Consider the following 14,966-nt stretch of genomic DNA (forward strand, 5'->3'; position numbering starts at 1 on the left):
ATCTTGCAGGTTCTTGCTGCCTCGCCTGGCCACGTGGCAACCAGCCACTGGCTAGGCTGTAAGGGGCCTACAATTGCCTCTACGCTGCCCCAAAAACCCTGCCAAACCTTGATCCTTCTTCCTGCCCTGGTTCCGCCTCTGTTCAGCCTTGTTCCAGGTCCTAGAGAGCCTCCAACCAGTCCGTACTCCTGTCCACGCAGCCATCTGTTGCTGGTTTCCATGTGCAGTCCTGTCCTCTCCAAGCATGGACAACCTCTGGAAATCTCTTTGCCAGTCTGCCTTCCATGATTGCCTTCTTTCTCTGCTGGCCACATGGCAGCCCCCTCGTGCTGCCCATGTGGCAGCCCCATAACCCATCCTATGGTTCTATTGATTCGCAATTGTGGCAGGAGCTCTCGATTCAATTTGCGGGAGTGTCGCCTGCTTTTTTTTATTGCGATTTTCCCTGCATGCAACTATTCTTAGCTAGGCGCCGTCACCACCAGGGAAAGCGATTAAGGTGAGCTCTGATACCACTGAAATCAGCCCTGAAAAGCTAAAAACGAATCTGTAATCATCCTGAAAACCCTAAAAACGAATCTGAAATGAGAGCATACACAGCCAAAGATCTCAATTCACCACAGATAGAAGCTAATCATAAACTGTTGAACAAAATTTGTAGCAGCCTGGTACAATTCGCAGCAAATAAACACCAGGAAAAAGTCCAATTTCAAAGAAAACAGGGGAAAACTTGTGTCTGATCACTTCTTCTATGAGGGAATAGCAGTGATTTCTTCTAGGAATCCAATCCAACTGAAAGAGGGACAGAGAAAACACACAATAGGGGCCAAAAATAAGGGCTGCATTGTTACAAAGATCAACTCTCGCGGAGCACATTGAAGCTCGCTGCTACACCTAAGCAACCAGCTTCAAAATTCGTCCTTCTCCCTAGTAGAGGCGAGCTGATTGCTAATCGTAACACTTCTTGATAAAAAATGCAATCTTGAACGTGGAACTTCCTTTAGCAGTTTGGACATCTAGTTTGCATGCCTTGTCCCTTAAAATATGGGCACCAGATCTGGGCAGGGTTGGCCGACTTTGGCTGTGGTTGGCCTCAAGGATGGTCTCAAGGAGGAGGAGGATGGCACTGATGATGATGATGATGATGATGATGATGATGATGATGATGATGACGGTGACGGTGACGATGACGATGACGGTGACGATGACGATGACGATGACGATGACGATGACGATGACGATGACGATGACGATGACGATGACGATGACGATGACGAGGAGGATGAGGAGGAGGATGAGAATGAGGATGAGGATGCAAGTTGCAGCTTGAGGCTTGAGCCTCATCAGTTGTGATTCGTGATGCATTTCAATTTTCAGCTTTGTTTCCGGGCTGTGGCAGCCTTTTCTTCTATGATGTTTTGCCTTTGCTGTTTTGGTGTGTACCTACTTCCAAGTTTGTACTACCTACTACCTTTGATCATGATGTTTGGTGTAGTATTGATCTATCATTGACACTATGTATCAGAATCCAGATTCCAGATGACTCTGGTCTCTGGAGGGCCAAGAACGGACTCTTTGAACTTGCATGAATCATGACTTTAATATTAATATAAGTTTGAAGTCTGAAGTTTCAATTTGAAAGTTTGTAACTCTATGTCAATGTAATGTGTACAATGTATATCTTTCTAAATGTTTTTGAGTAAAATTTGTTTCAGCCCTAGGGGCTGAACCATACTCCAATCATACTTCCATACTCGTATGACGTATGCGTATGGTAACGTATGGAAAAAACTGTGCTTGCAAATCTCCATTAATTCTGGGAATATACTATTCTATTTTTTGATTAAGCTCCACAGAACCTAGTAAATGTTCTAGGATTGGGGAAGTTTTTGAAATTTGGATCAGAATAGTGAAAATTATTGAATTTGAGAGTTCTCTGCTTCTGAAATGCCTACAAGGAGGGCTAGAACCAGTCCAGAAAGCAAGCACTTAATGAGTCAGACCTTAGGATGGAGGGTGAGGCAATTGAATACATTGCAATGTTGGGATTGGGCTTAGTAACAGGAGAGTAGGCTGAGAATTCAATTTAATATCAATCAAGTTTCTATGGAGGCTATTCATCAAAATCAGATGCAATTTATTTAGGGACAGTTGATTCACAGCTGTTTGGGCCCTATGCTTCAAGAATTCAGAGAATTGACTAATGAAATCAAGCTCAACCATTAAAGGATGTATCAAAGGCCACATAATTTTTCTGAATAGAGGATTTGATCATTTCAAGAGAAGTAAAATTCAAGAAGGGAAGAGACCCCCTAGAAATAGTCTTCGGACAACCGTTGATCATGTGACAAATCCTGAGGGATTTATGGCATCTGCTAGAAGGGCTCACTATAGGTATGAAGAGGCAGCTGTTAAAGCAAAAGATCTTTGACAGGGTGCAGCTCAGAAAAGTACCAGTCCAGAAATCAAAGTTTATGCCAGAGATTTCATGAATACAAAAGGCCTTCCTGTTGATCTTAGGTCAGTCCTTACGTTCCAGCAATATTTTCAGACTGAGACACTTAGATTCAAGGGGAGGGTTACATCAGGGCAGTGATGTTAAAAATAACATTATCTTTCCAAATTCAAAGAAGAATCTGGTTCACCCAATGAGATGGAAGAGTGGATAAGTGCCTAGGCTCCATAGCATCCTACTCGCAAAGCTTTACCAAGTCACAGCTCGTCTACTGCAAACGCCCATTTCTTACTGTATCCAAAAGGGGATTAGGGGAAAATAAATTTTGACATGCTTCATCTTGAAGATTTTGCCCACACGTGGTGGAGGCATTTGCAATAGGATGGTGTGGTAATTGATACCTGCGAAGGATTAAAAGAGAAATGTTCGAGACTTTTATTTCTTGTCTAGCCAGGGATCGATATATATGCAGATGGTATGGTTTGACTCAGAAAGGATCAGGGAAGAACTATGTCAAACAGTTCTGGAAATTATATTTATTCATCCATGGCACTGATGATAGAAGTAGAATGCTTGAATTCATTCATGGACTGTATCCTAGCGTATCCTCAGATGTGGCAACGCAAAACCCAAGCACTCTCTATGCAGTTGGCACCTAGCCTTCATTCAAAGGCAGCCCTAATAATGAAAATAGGCCCCCTACCTCTTCTTCAACCTCCTCTATCCCTTGGTATCCTTCGGTGTATGGCAGCAATATGCGGCATACAAAGGCCCATAAGGATGAGGATGCAAAATTGAAGTGATGGTACAACACTTTTAGGTCTAACCCTAAAGCCGTAGTCCAATCAACCCATGGGAAAACATTTTAAGTTATAAGGTTGACTTTATGATAACTAACTAATAGTGAACAATGTGCACACTGGCATACAAACTAACCTACGGGGCTGTGTGGAGAACCTGGCTAGGTGTCTAGGTTTCTTCTAACATGGGATGCCATTATAGCTAGTCCCTGCTGTGATGAAGTTTCTGGTTTTCAACCTTGTGGGTGACTAGAAACTACACTAGTTGTTTCATGTATTGAGCTTGGGCATGTCCTTGTATTGGACCTAGATCTATAACATGACATTTGTCTACATTGAAAGAGCAATTGGCCTGCACCATGACTTGTTGAAAGTTTGAAGTTGCTTCATTTTGTACCTTCGCCAAGAATTGGAGATGCCCTTTTAATGACAATGCTATAAGTACACGTATATCTCCTCTAGGTTATGAACCTTGCTTGTAGCTCGGCAGTTGATGTAGTGCTCTGCCATCTCCGTTTGCACATCCTTTGGATCTCTACACTAATTGCATCTATAAGCAAATACTAGTGCTGATTTTGGCCCTGCTGTGTCCACAAGACACTAGCTTGCTTGTGGGTACCATTTGGAAATCAACAGTTTTTTAGAAGCATAGAGTACATCATGTTGTAATACTGTGTGTTTGTTCCCAAACCTTCTCTCGTTGATTTTTTCATTTTATATGTAAATTTCAGAATGCAGCTCACCCTGGGGTTATTGAGACTTGCTTTAAACGGATGAAGCAGCTTGGTGAGGAATATAAGGCTGCAAGAAAGCAGATGATTGAATATTTCGGCTGCTCAAGCATGGATTCCTACATCCAAAGTCGTCCTGCTCGTAGTCTGCATGATACTTTATGCATTAAAGCTTCATATGCTCCAAGTGTTTCCTCTCCAAACTAGATTTAGCAGTGGCTAAATCAAGTAGAGGACCCCTTCAATGTTTTCCAGATAGATCTTCCCATCACCAGATGTCAGGACTTGTGCTCGAACTCAAACATCTATTTGGAATTTATACTCCTCTTTTCTCAACTAGATCAGACCTGGTGCATTCATTGCTAGTGAGTGAAGATTTGAATTACCAGAAACCTAACACATGGAAAAAGAGTCATTCAAAGGGACTGGGCTTAAGTTCTTCTGTGTGGAGAAACACAACAAAGGGGGAAACGACAGGAGAACAGAGAAGAGGAGAATAAAAGAAGAGGAGGACTGTAGGACAGAGGCTGCATGCTGAAGCAGTTGGGGGTTGTGAGAGTCTCTTGTTGCCATGTTGTGAGAGTCTCTTGTTGCAAATTTCACCTTGTGAAGTTTTCGTCCAAGTTGCGGCCTGTTGGTATTGCGATAATTCTTTCTATCTTAAATGGTGCGTTGCCGTATCAGCTAGATTTAGATGCTTGTTTGGGAGAGACTAAAATGAAATCATTTAGACTTCACAAGCAGTTGTAGCTTGAATGAAGAGATTTTTGGACTACTTTTTGAGCCTTCTCCTCTAGTGCTAGCCTTCGTCATGGCTGAGTTTGCCCTTCACCTCCGGAGTGCCGACAGAAACTCAGTACAAAGACTTTCTATAAATGGATGCTCAAGTGTATGGGTGTGGGGATTTGTATGTGTGAGCATATTTTTATACTATGGTCTACACCCACTGTTGGGCGTCAATGACGTCAGTGGGGATGTCATAGTAGCTAGTCCCTGCTATGCGTGATGGAGTTTATGGTTTTCAATCTTATGAGTGACTATCGTGAGATTGAAACTGCACTATGTTGTGTTTGTAGAGGATGAGTTTGGGAATGTTCTTGGATTCATCTAGGTAAATCTTTTAGTGGGTAGATGTTGCATCGCTTGTACCAGTGCAAGCTATAGAAGAAGACTAAGCGTGTTTCAGAAGTTCTTACCACTCGGCCACGACAATTCACCCGACCATTGTGCTTACACCTAGAGAATTCTAGTGCATCCCCTTACTAATTGTGCACTAGTCCACTTAGAACTGAGGTGCGCTATAACTCTCCAGGTGTAAGCATAGTGGTAGATCTTAGGAGGTGCACTAGCTGTCACCGATAAGCGCAGTGGCATGCCTACTAATTGTGCATTAGTCCAAATATGACTCGTAGTAGACCTAGAGCCTAGGACCTAGGGCTAGTACTAATGGACCTACTCTCCTAATTAGGCACTACTAGGACTTAGGGTCACTTTGACCCTACTAATTAATGACCATTGTCCTTGCTTTCTAATTTCCTAAGCCAAGGCACCCCCCTCTGGGCAATGCTACACCACATTGTTATGATGCAAGAATAGAGGTTGTACAAAGCACATGATAACAATAGCGGTTAGAAGGCATAAATAGGTGTAGGGGGGGAAGAGCAAGAGTATACCTAAGGGGAGGAGCAAAGAGCAGCATGAGAAAGGGGTTAGTGAGGGGGAAATACAATGACATGGAATCAGAAATAGGTTGGGGTATACTGTCACAAGAGCAGGAGAGGGGTATGCTTGGTTCTGAATTGTTGTTTAGGTGGGAATGTGTGCAAACTTTAGCCATACTAGGGGCTGTTAGTTGTTACAGCATTGATTTTCTGCTCATTGCAATACAGCGATATGTACTATGCCTAGTTAAAGACATGCAAAGCAGCCAAGGTTTTTCCAAATTTAAATGCCGTCAGGATTAAATGATATTTCTTGAGCTTAAATAACTTATTTCATTGTACTGTGTGTCTGATTTCATGCGCTTGCAGAGTTATATTTTCTGCCCTGAATTAGATTTGTGTTAATTCTCATATCCTCTTTGAACAGGCTTTAGAATGTCTAGTGCGGCTTGCCTCTGTTCGAAGGTCTTTGTTTGCAGGTGAAGTTGAGCGCTCTAAGTTTTTGACCCATCTCATTAGCGGCACTAAAGATATCCTGCAAAGAGCTCAAGGTACCGACTCCCCCCCTCCCCTATTTTGAATTACCCACTGCACACTGCCAGCACATCGATGGTAGACACAGAAGAGTCCCCAGGCAGGCATGACTGCAGGAGTTCATAAACCAGGAAGATATTACAAGAAAGGACGGTTACATATTGTTTTACAGGTCTTGCTGATCATGACAATTACCACGAGTATTGCCGTCTTCTGGATCGCTTAAAAATGAATTATCAGGTAGTTGCAGTTGTGTTCGGGCTGCAGTTTCTTTTGCAGATTGGTGTTGAAGTATATTCAACATCTGAGCATTATGTTGGATCCTGTTGCAGCTTTCAGAGCTTGTTAGTGTGGAAAGTTATGGCGACTGGATTCGTCTAGTTGCAGAGTTTACGATAAAGTCCTTGCAGTCATGGCAGGTCAGTAGCACATGCAGCTCCTTGATTTGGTTTTCCTTAAAACTAGAAACTGACATTTACTGTGGATTAGGTTGCCAAGGGCTCGGCTATTGTTGCAAAATGCTGCTACTTGGGTCAGATTTTCTGAGATCCTTGTTCAAAGAAATGCTAATTCAATTGATGGATCTTTTCTATGGATGCAGTGGGCCAGCAGCAGTGTTTATTACCTTTTAGGACTTTGGTCAAGGCTGGTATCGTCTGTACCCTTTTTGAAGAGTGATTCCCCAACTCTCCTGGAAGGTTATGTTCCAAAGATCACCGAAGCTTATATCACATCAAGGTTCGATTCTGTGCAGGTATGATTAGCATGTAACTGGCTTGCTTGATCCTTGTTCGGGGAAGTCTGTATCCTGTGTAGTCTGAAAATCTCCTCTCCTGTTAGGCGGTGTTGCAGAACAACATTGCTGACGATCCTTTGGACAATGAGGAGCTTCTGCAAGATCAATTGGACAGCCTTCCATATTTATGTCGATATCAGGTTTCAAACTGTCAAGTAGCATCTTTTATGGCATCATGACATTGAAGAAAATGAATGATGATGATTTCAATGTTTCAAAGTCTCAATCAGTATCTGTTATGGCATTCTGACTTTGAAGAAAGTGAAGGATGATGATATTGGATGCATTAGAATTTCCAGATGCTAGACGTGTGCTAAAGGAGACTTTCTGTTGGTTAAAATTCCTCATTTGCAGTATGAAAAGACAAGCGTGTACATTATTAAGCTCATGGAGCCAATATTGCAATCATACACGGTAAGCTGGACTGTTTAAAGGCACCTATCTTTGCAAATTTATGGTCTCTGTCTTTTTTGCATGGAAAACGATGAGTGTATTCATTTCATGTAGGAAGCTGCAAAATTGACTCCAAGTGTGGCGACTGAAGAGCTGGGTGTAATGGAGGGGCGACTTACTTGGTTGGTTCACATCATAGGGGCTATCATCAAGGGACGGCAGAGTTCCAGTAGTGGGTATGACCACACTTAAATGCACTATCCTTGTGACTGTAGAGTGCAATGTTGAGGTCCAAACAACAAAGTAATTGCAGAAAGATGGTGCTCATTTCCAAATGATTATTTCCTTCTACAGTGCAGAGCCACAAGAAATCATTGATGGTGAGCTAGCAGCTCGAGTTTTCCAGCTTATCCAAGTGACAGACACGGGTTCTCATGTTCATGTGAGCCCGAACTTCGTCTACTTCTATCTGATTTTCTGTGTTTATCTTGTGCATTCAGTTATTGTTGTCCCTCTAGCAGTGGCAGGTCATGTTCTATTATATCTTTAGAATGGTTTTGTGAAAGTTTTGAGCAGGTCCTCCAAATTTTGGTTGGTTTTGATTAGGAACCAGGACTAATTCTTTGCGGATAAGAGATTTCTTAGTAATGAGGATTATCTAATTTAAGACAACTATTTGCAGCGCTATGTTCAAAGGAGCAAACAGAGACTGGATCTGGCAATCTTGTCCTTTTTTCAAAATTTCCGCAGGGTTTATGTTGGGGATCAGGCTATGCATTCTTCCAAGGTACCATGTCTAATCTTATTGGTGTATGATTTGTCATGCACTGCTCTGAGTAAAGATGAAGGCAGAGTTCTTCCTAGCTAAGAGGACTCAAGTGTGTTCCCTAACAAAAAGGACTCAGTGTCGTAATGTAAATTGCAGCAACTTTATGCACGTTTGTCTGAGCTTTTGGGGCTGCAAGATCACCTGTTGGTATTGAATGTCATTGTGGGCAAGATTGCTACCAACCTCAAATGCTATACTCAAGTAAAGCTCCTGTTGACCTCTTCTAGATTTCTTTTAAGAAGGATGCAAAACGGTGTGTCTTATGCCATACTTCACTCCTAAAGTTTACTTTTGGTGCAGGCTAGTGATGTTATTGAGCAGACGTTGAACCTGTTCCAAGAGCTGGCGGCAGGGTAATTTCTTATGGAGCTTTTATGACGAACTTCGATATTGGTCAATGCTTGGGAAGGCTGTTTTACAGCCATGTTATTGCTTTGTCTTTTGCTGGTTCTAGCTTGACACGTGAGGGATATTGCAGTTACATGAGTGGGAAGTTGCTCCTGAAGTTGGATGCTGTAAACTATATACTGGGGCATCACACGGTAATGCTATGAATCGGCTCTATTGGTTTTGATTAGGCTTGTTGGCAAATTCGTGATGGTTTATTTTGTTACACCAGCGATTTTCCAGCACTCCTTGAAAGCGTGTGCAAATCTGGTGTTGGGGTGTGCTCCATACATATTTTCAATCTGCATCTACTATACAATAGAGGAGGATTGCGTTTGCATGCTTTGAATTTTGCTGTTTATATTGGAGCTACCTGTGTGGGCATGCTGTTCCTGGTGAAGAAAGAGAAATAATTGCATGGAATTTGTTGGCAGTTTCTTTTTTTGCAGGATTCCTTTATGAAGAGATGTGTTTTCAAACATTATAACATCAGTGTGTCTAGCAATATAAGAATCATGACCAGTTTTAATTAAAGCCTGCACATGTTGTGTTTATAACAATGACTGCATACACCTTGTTTTTGGTTTGTGGAAAACTACTGCAATCGCCGTTGATAGATAGAGAGAGAGAGAGAGAGAGAGAGAGAGAGAGAGAGAGAGAGAAGTAGAAGTAGAAGTAGAATTTATTAGCGTCCTCGGGGAGCCAAAAATGACCAATGGGACCCATCTCAATACAATGTAAAAAGAGTCTCCTCAAGGAGAGGGGTCAGGAGTCTATGAGTTCCTGACGACAGGTAAAAAGACGAGTGACAAAAGATCCCAAAGCTGTCAGAGAGGCAGTGGAGAGAACTGATGTCAACTGAGCGGAGCCCTCCAGTATCTGCTGGTAGTCCTCCCTAATATGTGCATAACGGGGGCACTGTAGAGCTACACGTGCCTCCGTCTCAACTGTCTGCACGTCACAAAGGGTACAGACTCTAGCATGTCTGGGCTGGTGTATCCAAGCTCCTTGCTCAATGGCAAATGTATGAGATCTGGTACAGCTTCTGGCTATGTTCTGCGATATAGAAGGGGGATAGGTGTGCTAATATAAGGCTGAGCATGTGTCTCTATGGACATGTATGTAGACCAACATGTAGGCTTTATGTTGTCTTGATAATATTCCAGCTTTACCCTCTTTTCACTTGTCAGACAGTGATTCTGCAAAGTGCTCAGTAAAGATAGTTGAAAATCTTGCATGTTGACCTTTGCAGGCGGCATGGTCAAATATGCTTCCACTTTCCATCTGCTGAACCATTTTCTTATGTCAGTTGCCCATTCTGTGCAGATGATCTTACTTTTGTAGTTCTTTTGAAGCTTTGTGTTGGCCTTCCATGCTTTATCAGGCAGCCTATCATGTTGGGATTATCAGGGTCATCTCCCAATGTGTGAGCCCCCAAATGAGCCCTTGCCGTTGAGTGCTATGCTAAGAGAAAAGGCTGCCATGGGGCAGATATGTGAACATGTGCAAGGCTGCCATGTGGGCAGCATGTAGGCTGCCATGTGGTCAGCATAAGCAACAAGAAAGACTGCTGACAAGCCCCAGATGCTCGGGCATGTACCAGAACCAGAACAAGCTGCAAAGGATGCTGCCAGATTGCTGGAGCAGGTCTGCAGACAACAGACGTCTGCACAGGAGAAAGGTGCAGATTAGAAGCTTTGGAGCAGATTTGCAGTTTGGGTAGGCAGGAAGGCAGCAGCAGACAATGCAGCAGTAGACAATGCCCCTAACTTTATTATTACCCTAACTTTATTACTAACCAACATTGACCCTGCCTTAATATTTCCTGGAAAGATGAAGACAAACCTGTCACGAGGACATCAATTTATGGGAATTTGGATTTGCGACTCCCGTAATTTGCGTGTGACTGCCTTGGGCCTTTGGGGCACGGAAGTCTGGCCACGTGAGAGGGATTTGGGGAATTAAAATTCCTAGTGGGCCCTTGGAAATTGTGAATGTGCAGGCCAATTACTAGGCAATTAATTCCTAGGATCAGTGTGTGCAACAGAGGGGCAAAAGAGTGTCGCAATTAAAATTTGCTATTTTTGGCACGAGACTCAAAAAACAGCAGAGGACACCTACTTGGCATGCAGGAGTCCAAATTCAGGCCAGGAAGAGAGAGAAAGAAATCACAATTTTTCCTAGAGAGTGTTTGGAGCTGGGCGACCTGTTTTCTGGCTGAGTTTTGGTCTTCTGCTGCTGCTGGTGATCTCCAGGAGGCAGGGCGACCTGTTTGGAGGCCGTCGCTGCTGCTGGAAGCTGACCAGGAAAAGAAGCGAATTCTCTGCAGGCTGGTTTTGCTGTTTTTAGGGCCCCCAGAAGTGCTGCGAATTCTTCTACAGGTTGATTTTGCTGATTTTCGGGCTCCAGGAGGAGAGGCGATCCTTCTTGCTGCTTCTCGGGTTGCAGGCAGGCTGCAGAAAGTGGGGCGAGCCGCGAACTGTTCTTCTACAGGCTGATTTTGCAGATTTCCGGGATCTAGGAGGAGATGCGATCCTTCTTGCTGCTTCCCGGGTTGCAGGCAGGCTGCTGAAAGTGGGGCGAACTGCTCTCTAGCTGATTTGTGTCAGCTGTTGCTGATTTCGAGGCCTTTTCCAGGTGGGGCGACTCGTTTTGGAGCTGCCTTTGGGCTGCGCCAGGGCTGAATCATCAATTCTTTGCTGGATTCAGGGTTTTCCAACCCAGACGACCTGATTCTTGTGGATTTTGCGTAGAGAAAGGCTAGTTGTTGCCTGCTGTTGTTGGCTGGTTATTGCGTTTGGTATTGTTTTAGGCAGCGGAACAGAAACTGAACAAAGAATAGAGAGTATACAGCAAACTGGAGACGAACAAAATTTTCCTTCAATACTGATGTAGTACAGACGATGGCTCCGTCCACCCTTGCGCTCTGACAGTGGAGCTTAGATGGCGATCTAGACAGATACTAGGTGAAGAGCTACTAGCTGGAAGATTTGATTTGATGCAATGGGCTAGGAAGGTCGCCTCTTTATAGCTATGAGAGCGGTAGTTGGATCAATGTAGTCGGTGGAGCCGATCAGTCAACCTAGTCGGTGGAACTGACTAGTCATCCATGGAATGTTCAAGGAATATTCCCTATACCTTCACTTTGGGGGCTCTCGTCCCCGAACCCCCACCAGGGGGGACCGCTGGTCCCCCTGGGACTCCCCAGCTGGGGGCCAGCTGGCCTCCAGACCCCAGCGAGAGCAAGGGGCTCCCACACAATCAAGACAATGTGACTCGTTGTGTTACCAGCTTACCTACCCTGCTGAGCCCATAGGCTAGACTCACATAGATCACCTTTCTACCATCAACAGTCTCATTGATAGACCTCATTTGACATGCAAGTCAGGATCCATCCAGTGTCTCGGGCTCACACATGGCTTCTCCTCATATGGGGGCCTTACAACTTGAGCACCTTGGACCACTGGTGGTTACCAGGAGAGTGGGGCATTGAGCATATCTAATAGAGGAAGGCTGATTTATGCTGTTGGGTAGTGGCCAGGGTAACTATAGATAGGGGCGACTTGTTTTGGAAGGGTTTCTTGGCTGGTTGTTTGAGAGTTTTGACTGCCTTTAGCTTTTTTGCAGCTGTTTGGCTGGTTGGGCACTTGGTTGTGCAGATGCAGTGAGCAGATAAGAGAGATCAAAAGGGAAAGAAATCAAAGATAGTGGCTGTTTTAATGCCAGATGTAATTAGTGAACAGCCCCAGGGTGAAGGAACAGAGTTATCCAGGGCTTGGGGTAAGATTCGGGATCAAACAACCCTCATCTTCTTTGATCCTGGCGCGAAGGCGAATTTTCTCTCTCCAGATATGGTAGTCAAATTGGGGATCTGTACAGATGAGATGAGGCTGGGTTGTGAAGCCGGCATGGCTAATCTTGTCACTCCCATTACAGGGAAGCTTCGCTTACATATTCAGTCTTTGGTGGACAGTGAAGATTTCTATATCATGCCTCTCTCAAGTTGCGATGTTTTGCTTGGTATTCCATGGATGCACCGCTTGGATGCAGTGATAGAAGCCAAAAAGAGAAATTACAGTTTGTCATAGAGGGAAGACCCATGTAATTGATGCTAAATTGAAAGGGGAATCTGTCCCAGTTGTAACGGCCAATCGATGTCTTTGTTTCTGAGTAGGAGCGCTCTAGCTCCAGTGTGATTTAATCTGTGGTGATTCTTAGTTTTATTATTTACTGTATATGTTGTGTTTAAAGTGGATTCTACCACCCTTTGATTAGTGAAGACTGGTTTCAAACCATATTACAAACAACTCGGCTTACTCGTTTCTTTGATAATTACCAAACGAGATGTGTGTGATGTTGTCACTATGTTGACATAGAACATGTCAAAACCAAAATAGTATCATTGGATTGCATCAAGGGAGTTTTGAGATATATCAAAGGAACAAAGCAAGCTTGTATGGAATATTGGGAAGTTAACTTCTGTATTATTGTACCAACAAAGACAATCTTGAAGACGTTTTGTATACATGGCTATCAACAAGCCCTGGTTTGACAGAGATGGACATTTCCATCAAGAAGGAGTGATGGTATTGTGATTCTTAGTCCTTTTTCAAACTGCATAGTCATTATTATGAGAGAAGGCCTACTTCATGATGTTTATAAATGGCAACCTTAATGTCAATTCATGTTATTATCTATGCATGAGAAATTATGAAGAAGAGTGCTTACAAAAACATAGGTGTGAAGAGCCCTTAACCCATGTCCATGTAAATGTACAACTTTTTTGTACATAATATGACAGTGTACAGCTAGCAAGATTGGTCTCTCTTCTCTTCTCGTCTCCTTAATGTTTTGTTTTGTGTGTGCGCATTTTCACACTCCCCACTCACCCCTTAACTTATTATGATGGTCATGGTCAACAAACACTTCATGTTGTGTCCAAAGATACCCTTAAGAGATGTAGCAATAATGGTGCACATTATTGATGTGATCTAGACTTGGGGCAACACGAAGTAATTGCGAAGGTCATAATGAATATGGTAGGCTACATATATGAAATTAACTTTAGGTCCTTGAGAAAGTGCATTCATCAAAACATCGTTCTTTCCTTTAGTATGTTTATCTCAAAGTTCAAAGCAAATAGCAAATTTAACCAAGGTTTCGTGCTTTTCCTTGTTTACATGTTTCTTTAAAAAGCATTGAACCCTTGAATGAACTGTAAATTCAGCACAAAATAAACAATGCTTCCATAATAACTACTCGCTATACATTCAATAGCTGTGGTTTGCATCCTTCAACTGTCGAAGAAGTTTAGCCCAATATAAGCTCCACTTGCATGCAACATGAATGGCCGTTCCAGTAAGAGCTGCCTTGAGACCTTTAGAAGATTTGAGAGGCTCTTTAGGCCAATGTAAGCCAAACTGCTTGTATAAAAGAGGGTTAACCAGTGAAGCCATGTTTGCAAAATAGTAAATTAATCTGTGATAGTATGTGCATAATCCAAAGACTGATCTTAACTTCGTGCACATTCTTAAACATAGGCCATTGTGAAATCGCCTTGAGCTTATCAAGGTCCATCTTTACCATGCCATAATAGTATGCTCGAAAATCTGATTTCCACCCAAAAGAATTTAGTTTTTGTTGTGTTTATAAAGAGCAGTTTATGTTTTAGTAATTACGAATCCTAGTCTTATGCCCAGCTTCATCCTTGTTATAAGCTACAATATCATCAAAGAATGTTTGCTTAAAATTTCTGTGCTTTTGGACGATCCTCCCATCACAGGGCTGAAGGAGCTGATGCATTGCTAAAGCCAAACAATATCACAAAATAATTAAACAAACCAAAGGAAATTGAAATTGAGTTTGTGGACGAGGAGCAATGAATATTGTCTGTTAGGCCATATCATCAAGCTCAAATGAGGTATGTGATAAGGCATCAGTGTTTAAAGGTCTCATTGTGAATGTAATAGAATGATACCATGTGGAGTGCATATCTTGCCCCTGAGTTATGCTGTAGAGCATCATGACCTGTAGCCTCTTGAAGCTGGCCCACTCATCCGCTTTAAGGTCTACTACCGAAGAGCTCCTGCATATGGGGCTGCACATATCTACAGTCACTATTTCGAGGCTGATGAAGTAGGTTAAGGATGCAGAGTAGCTAATTTCTGCTGTTATTTGATGAATACTTTCTAAAATTATCTCCTTGCTTAGATCTTGGTAGAGGGACAACTATGGATTTGTTGTTATTTCTTTAAATAGAGGGAGTACATCCCATTTGAGAGAGAGAGAGAGAGAGAGAGAGAGAGTCTATTGATGTCCACGGGGTGCATTACATCAGTTTAAGATGGAGAGTCTTTAGGTTTGGATTTGGAATCTCTGAT

The 14,966-nt window shown here is 42.9% G+C and overlaps 1 protein-coding gene across 2 annotated transcripts in view; it reads left to right on the plus strand.

Moving 5' to 3' along the window:
• LOC147880933 (ARM repeat superfamily protein) overlaps nucleotides 1–14,966 on the plus strand; it is a 154,113-nt gene that overhangs the window by 60,657 nt on the left and 78,490 nt on the right. For both annotated transcript variants that reach the window (XM_087402210.1, XM_087402209.1), the window contains 12 exons: nucleotides 6,075–6,198; nucleotides 6,354–6,421; nucleotides 6,514–6,600; nucleotides 6,783–6,935; nucleotides 7,022–7,117; nucleotides 7,332–7,391; nucleotides 7,485–7,606; nucleotides 7,725–7,812; nucleotides 8,053–8,157; nucleotides 8,296–8,400; nucleotides 8,500–8,552; nucleotides 8,678–8,741. In XM_087402210.1, coding sequence (XP_087258336.1) covers nucleotides 6,075–6,198; nucleotides 6,354–6,421; nucleotides 6,514–6,600; nucleotides 6,783–6,935; nucleotides 7,022–7,117; nucleotides 7,332–7,391; nucleotides 7,485–7,606; nucleotides 7,725–7,812; nucleotides 8,053–8,157; nucleotides 8,296–8,400; nucleotides 8,500–8,552; nucleotides 8,678–8,741 — 1,125 coding nt within the window. The remainder of the gene's footprint in view (nucleotides 1–6,074; nucleotides 6,199–6,353; nucleotides 6,422–6,513; nucleotides 6,601–6,782; nucleotides 6,936–7,021; nucleotides 7,118–7,331; nucleotides 7,392–7,484; nucleotides 7,607–7,724; nucleotides 7,813–8,052; nucleotides 8,158–8,295; nucleotides 8,401–8,499; nucleotides 8,553–8,677; nucleotides 8,742–14,966) is intronic.

The sequence above is a fragment of the Dipteris shenzhenensis genome, chromosome 31 (genome assembly GCF_047967505.1).
Source record: "Dipteris shenzhenensis isolate YYH24624 ecotype China chromosome 31, Dip_SZ_1.0, whole genome shotgun sequence".
NCBI classification, from domain to species: domain Eukaryota; kingdom Viridiplantae; phylum Streptophyta; class Polypodiopsida; order Gleicheniales; family Dipteridaceae; genus Dipteris; species Dipteris shenzhenensis.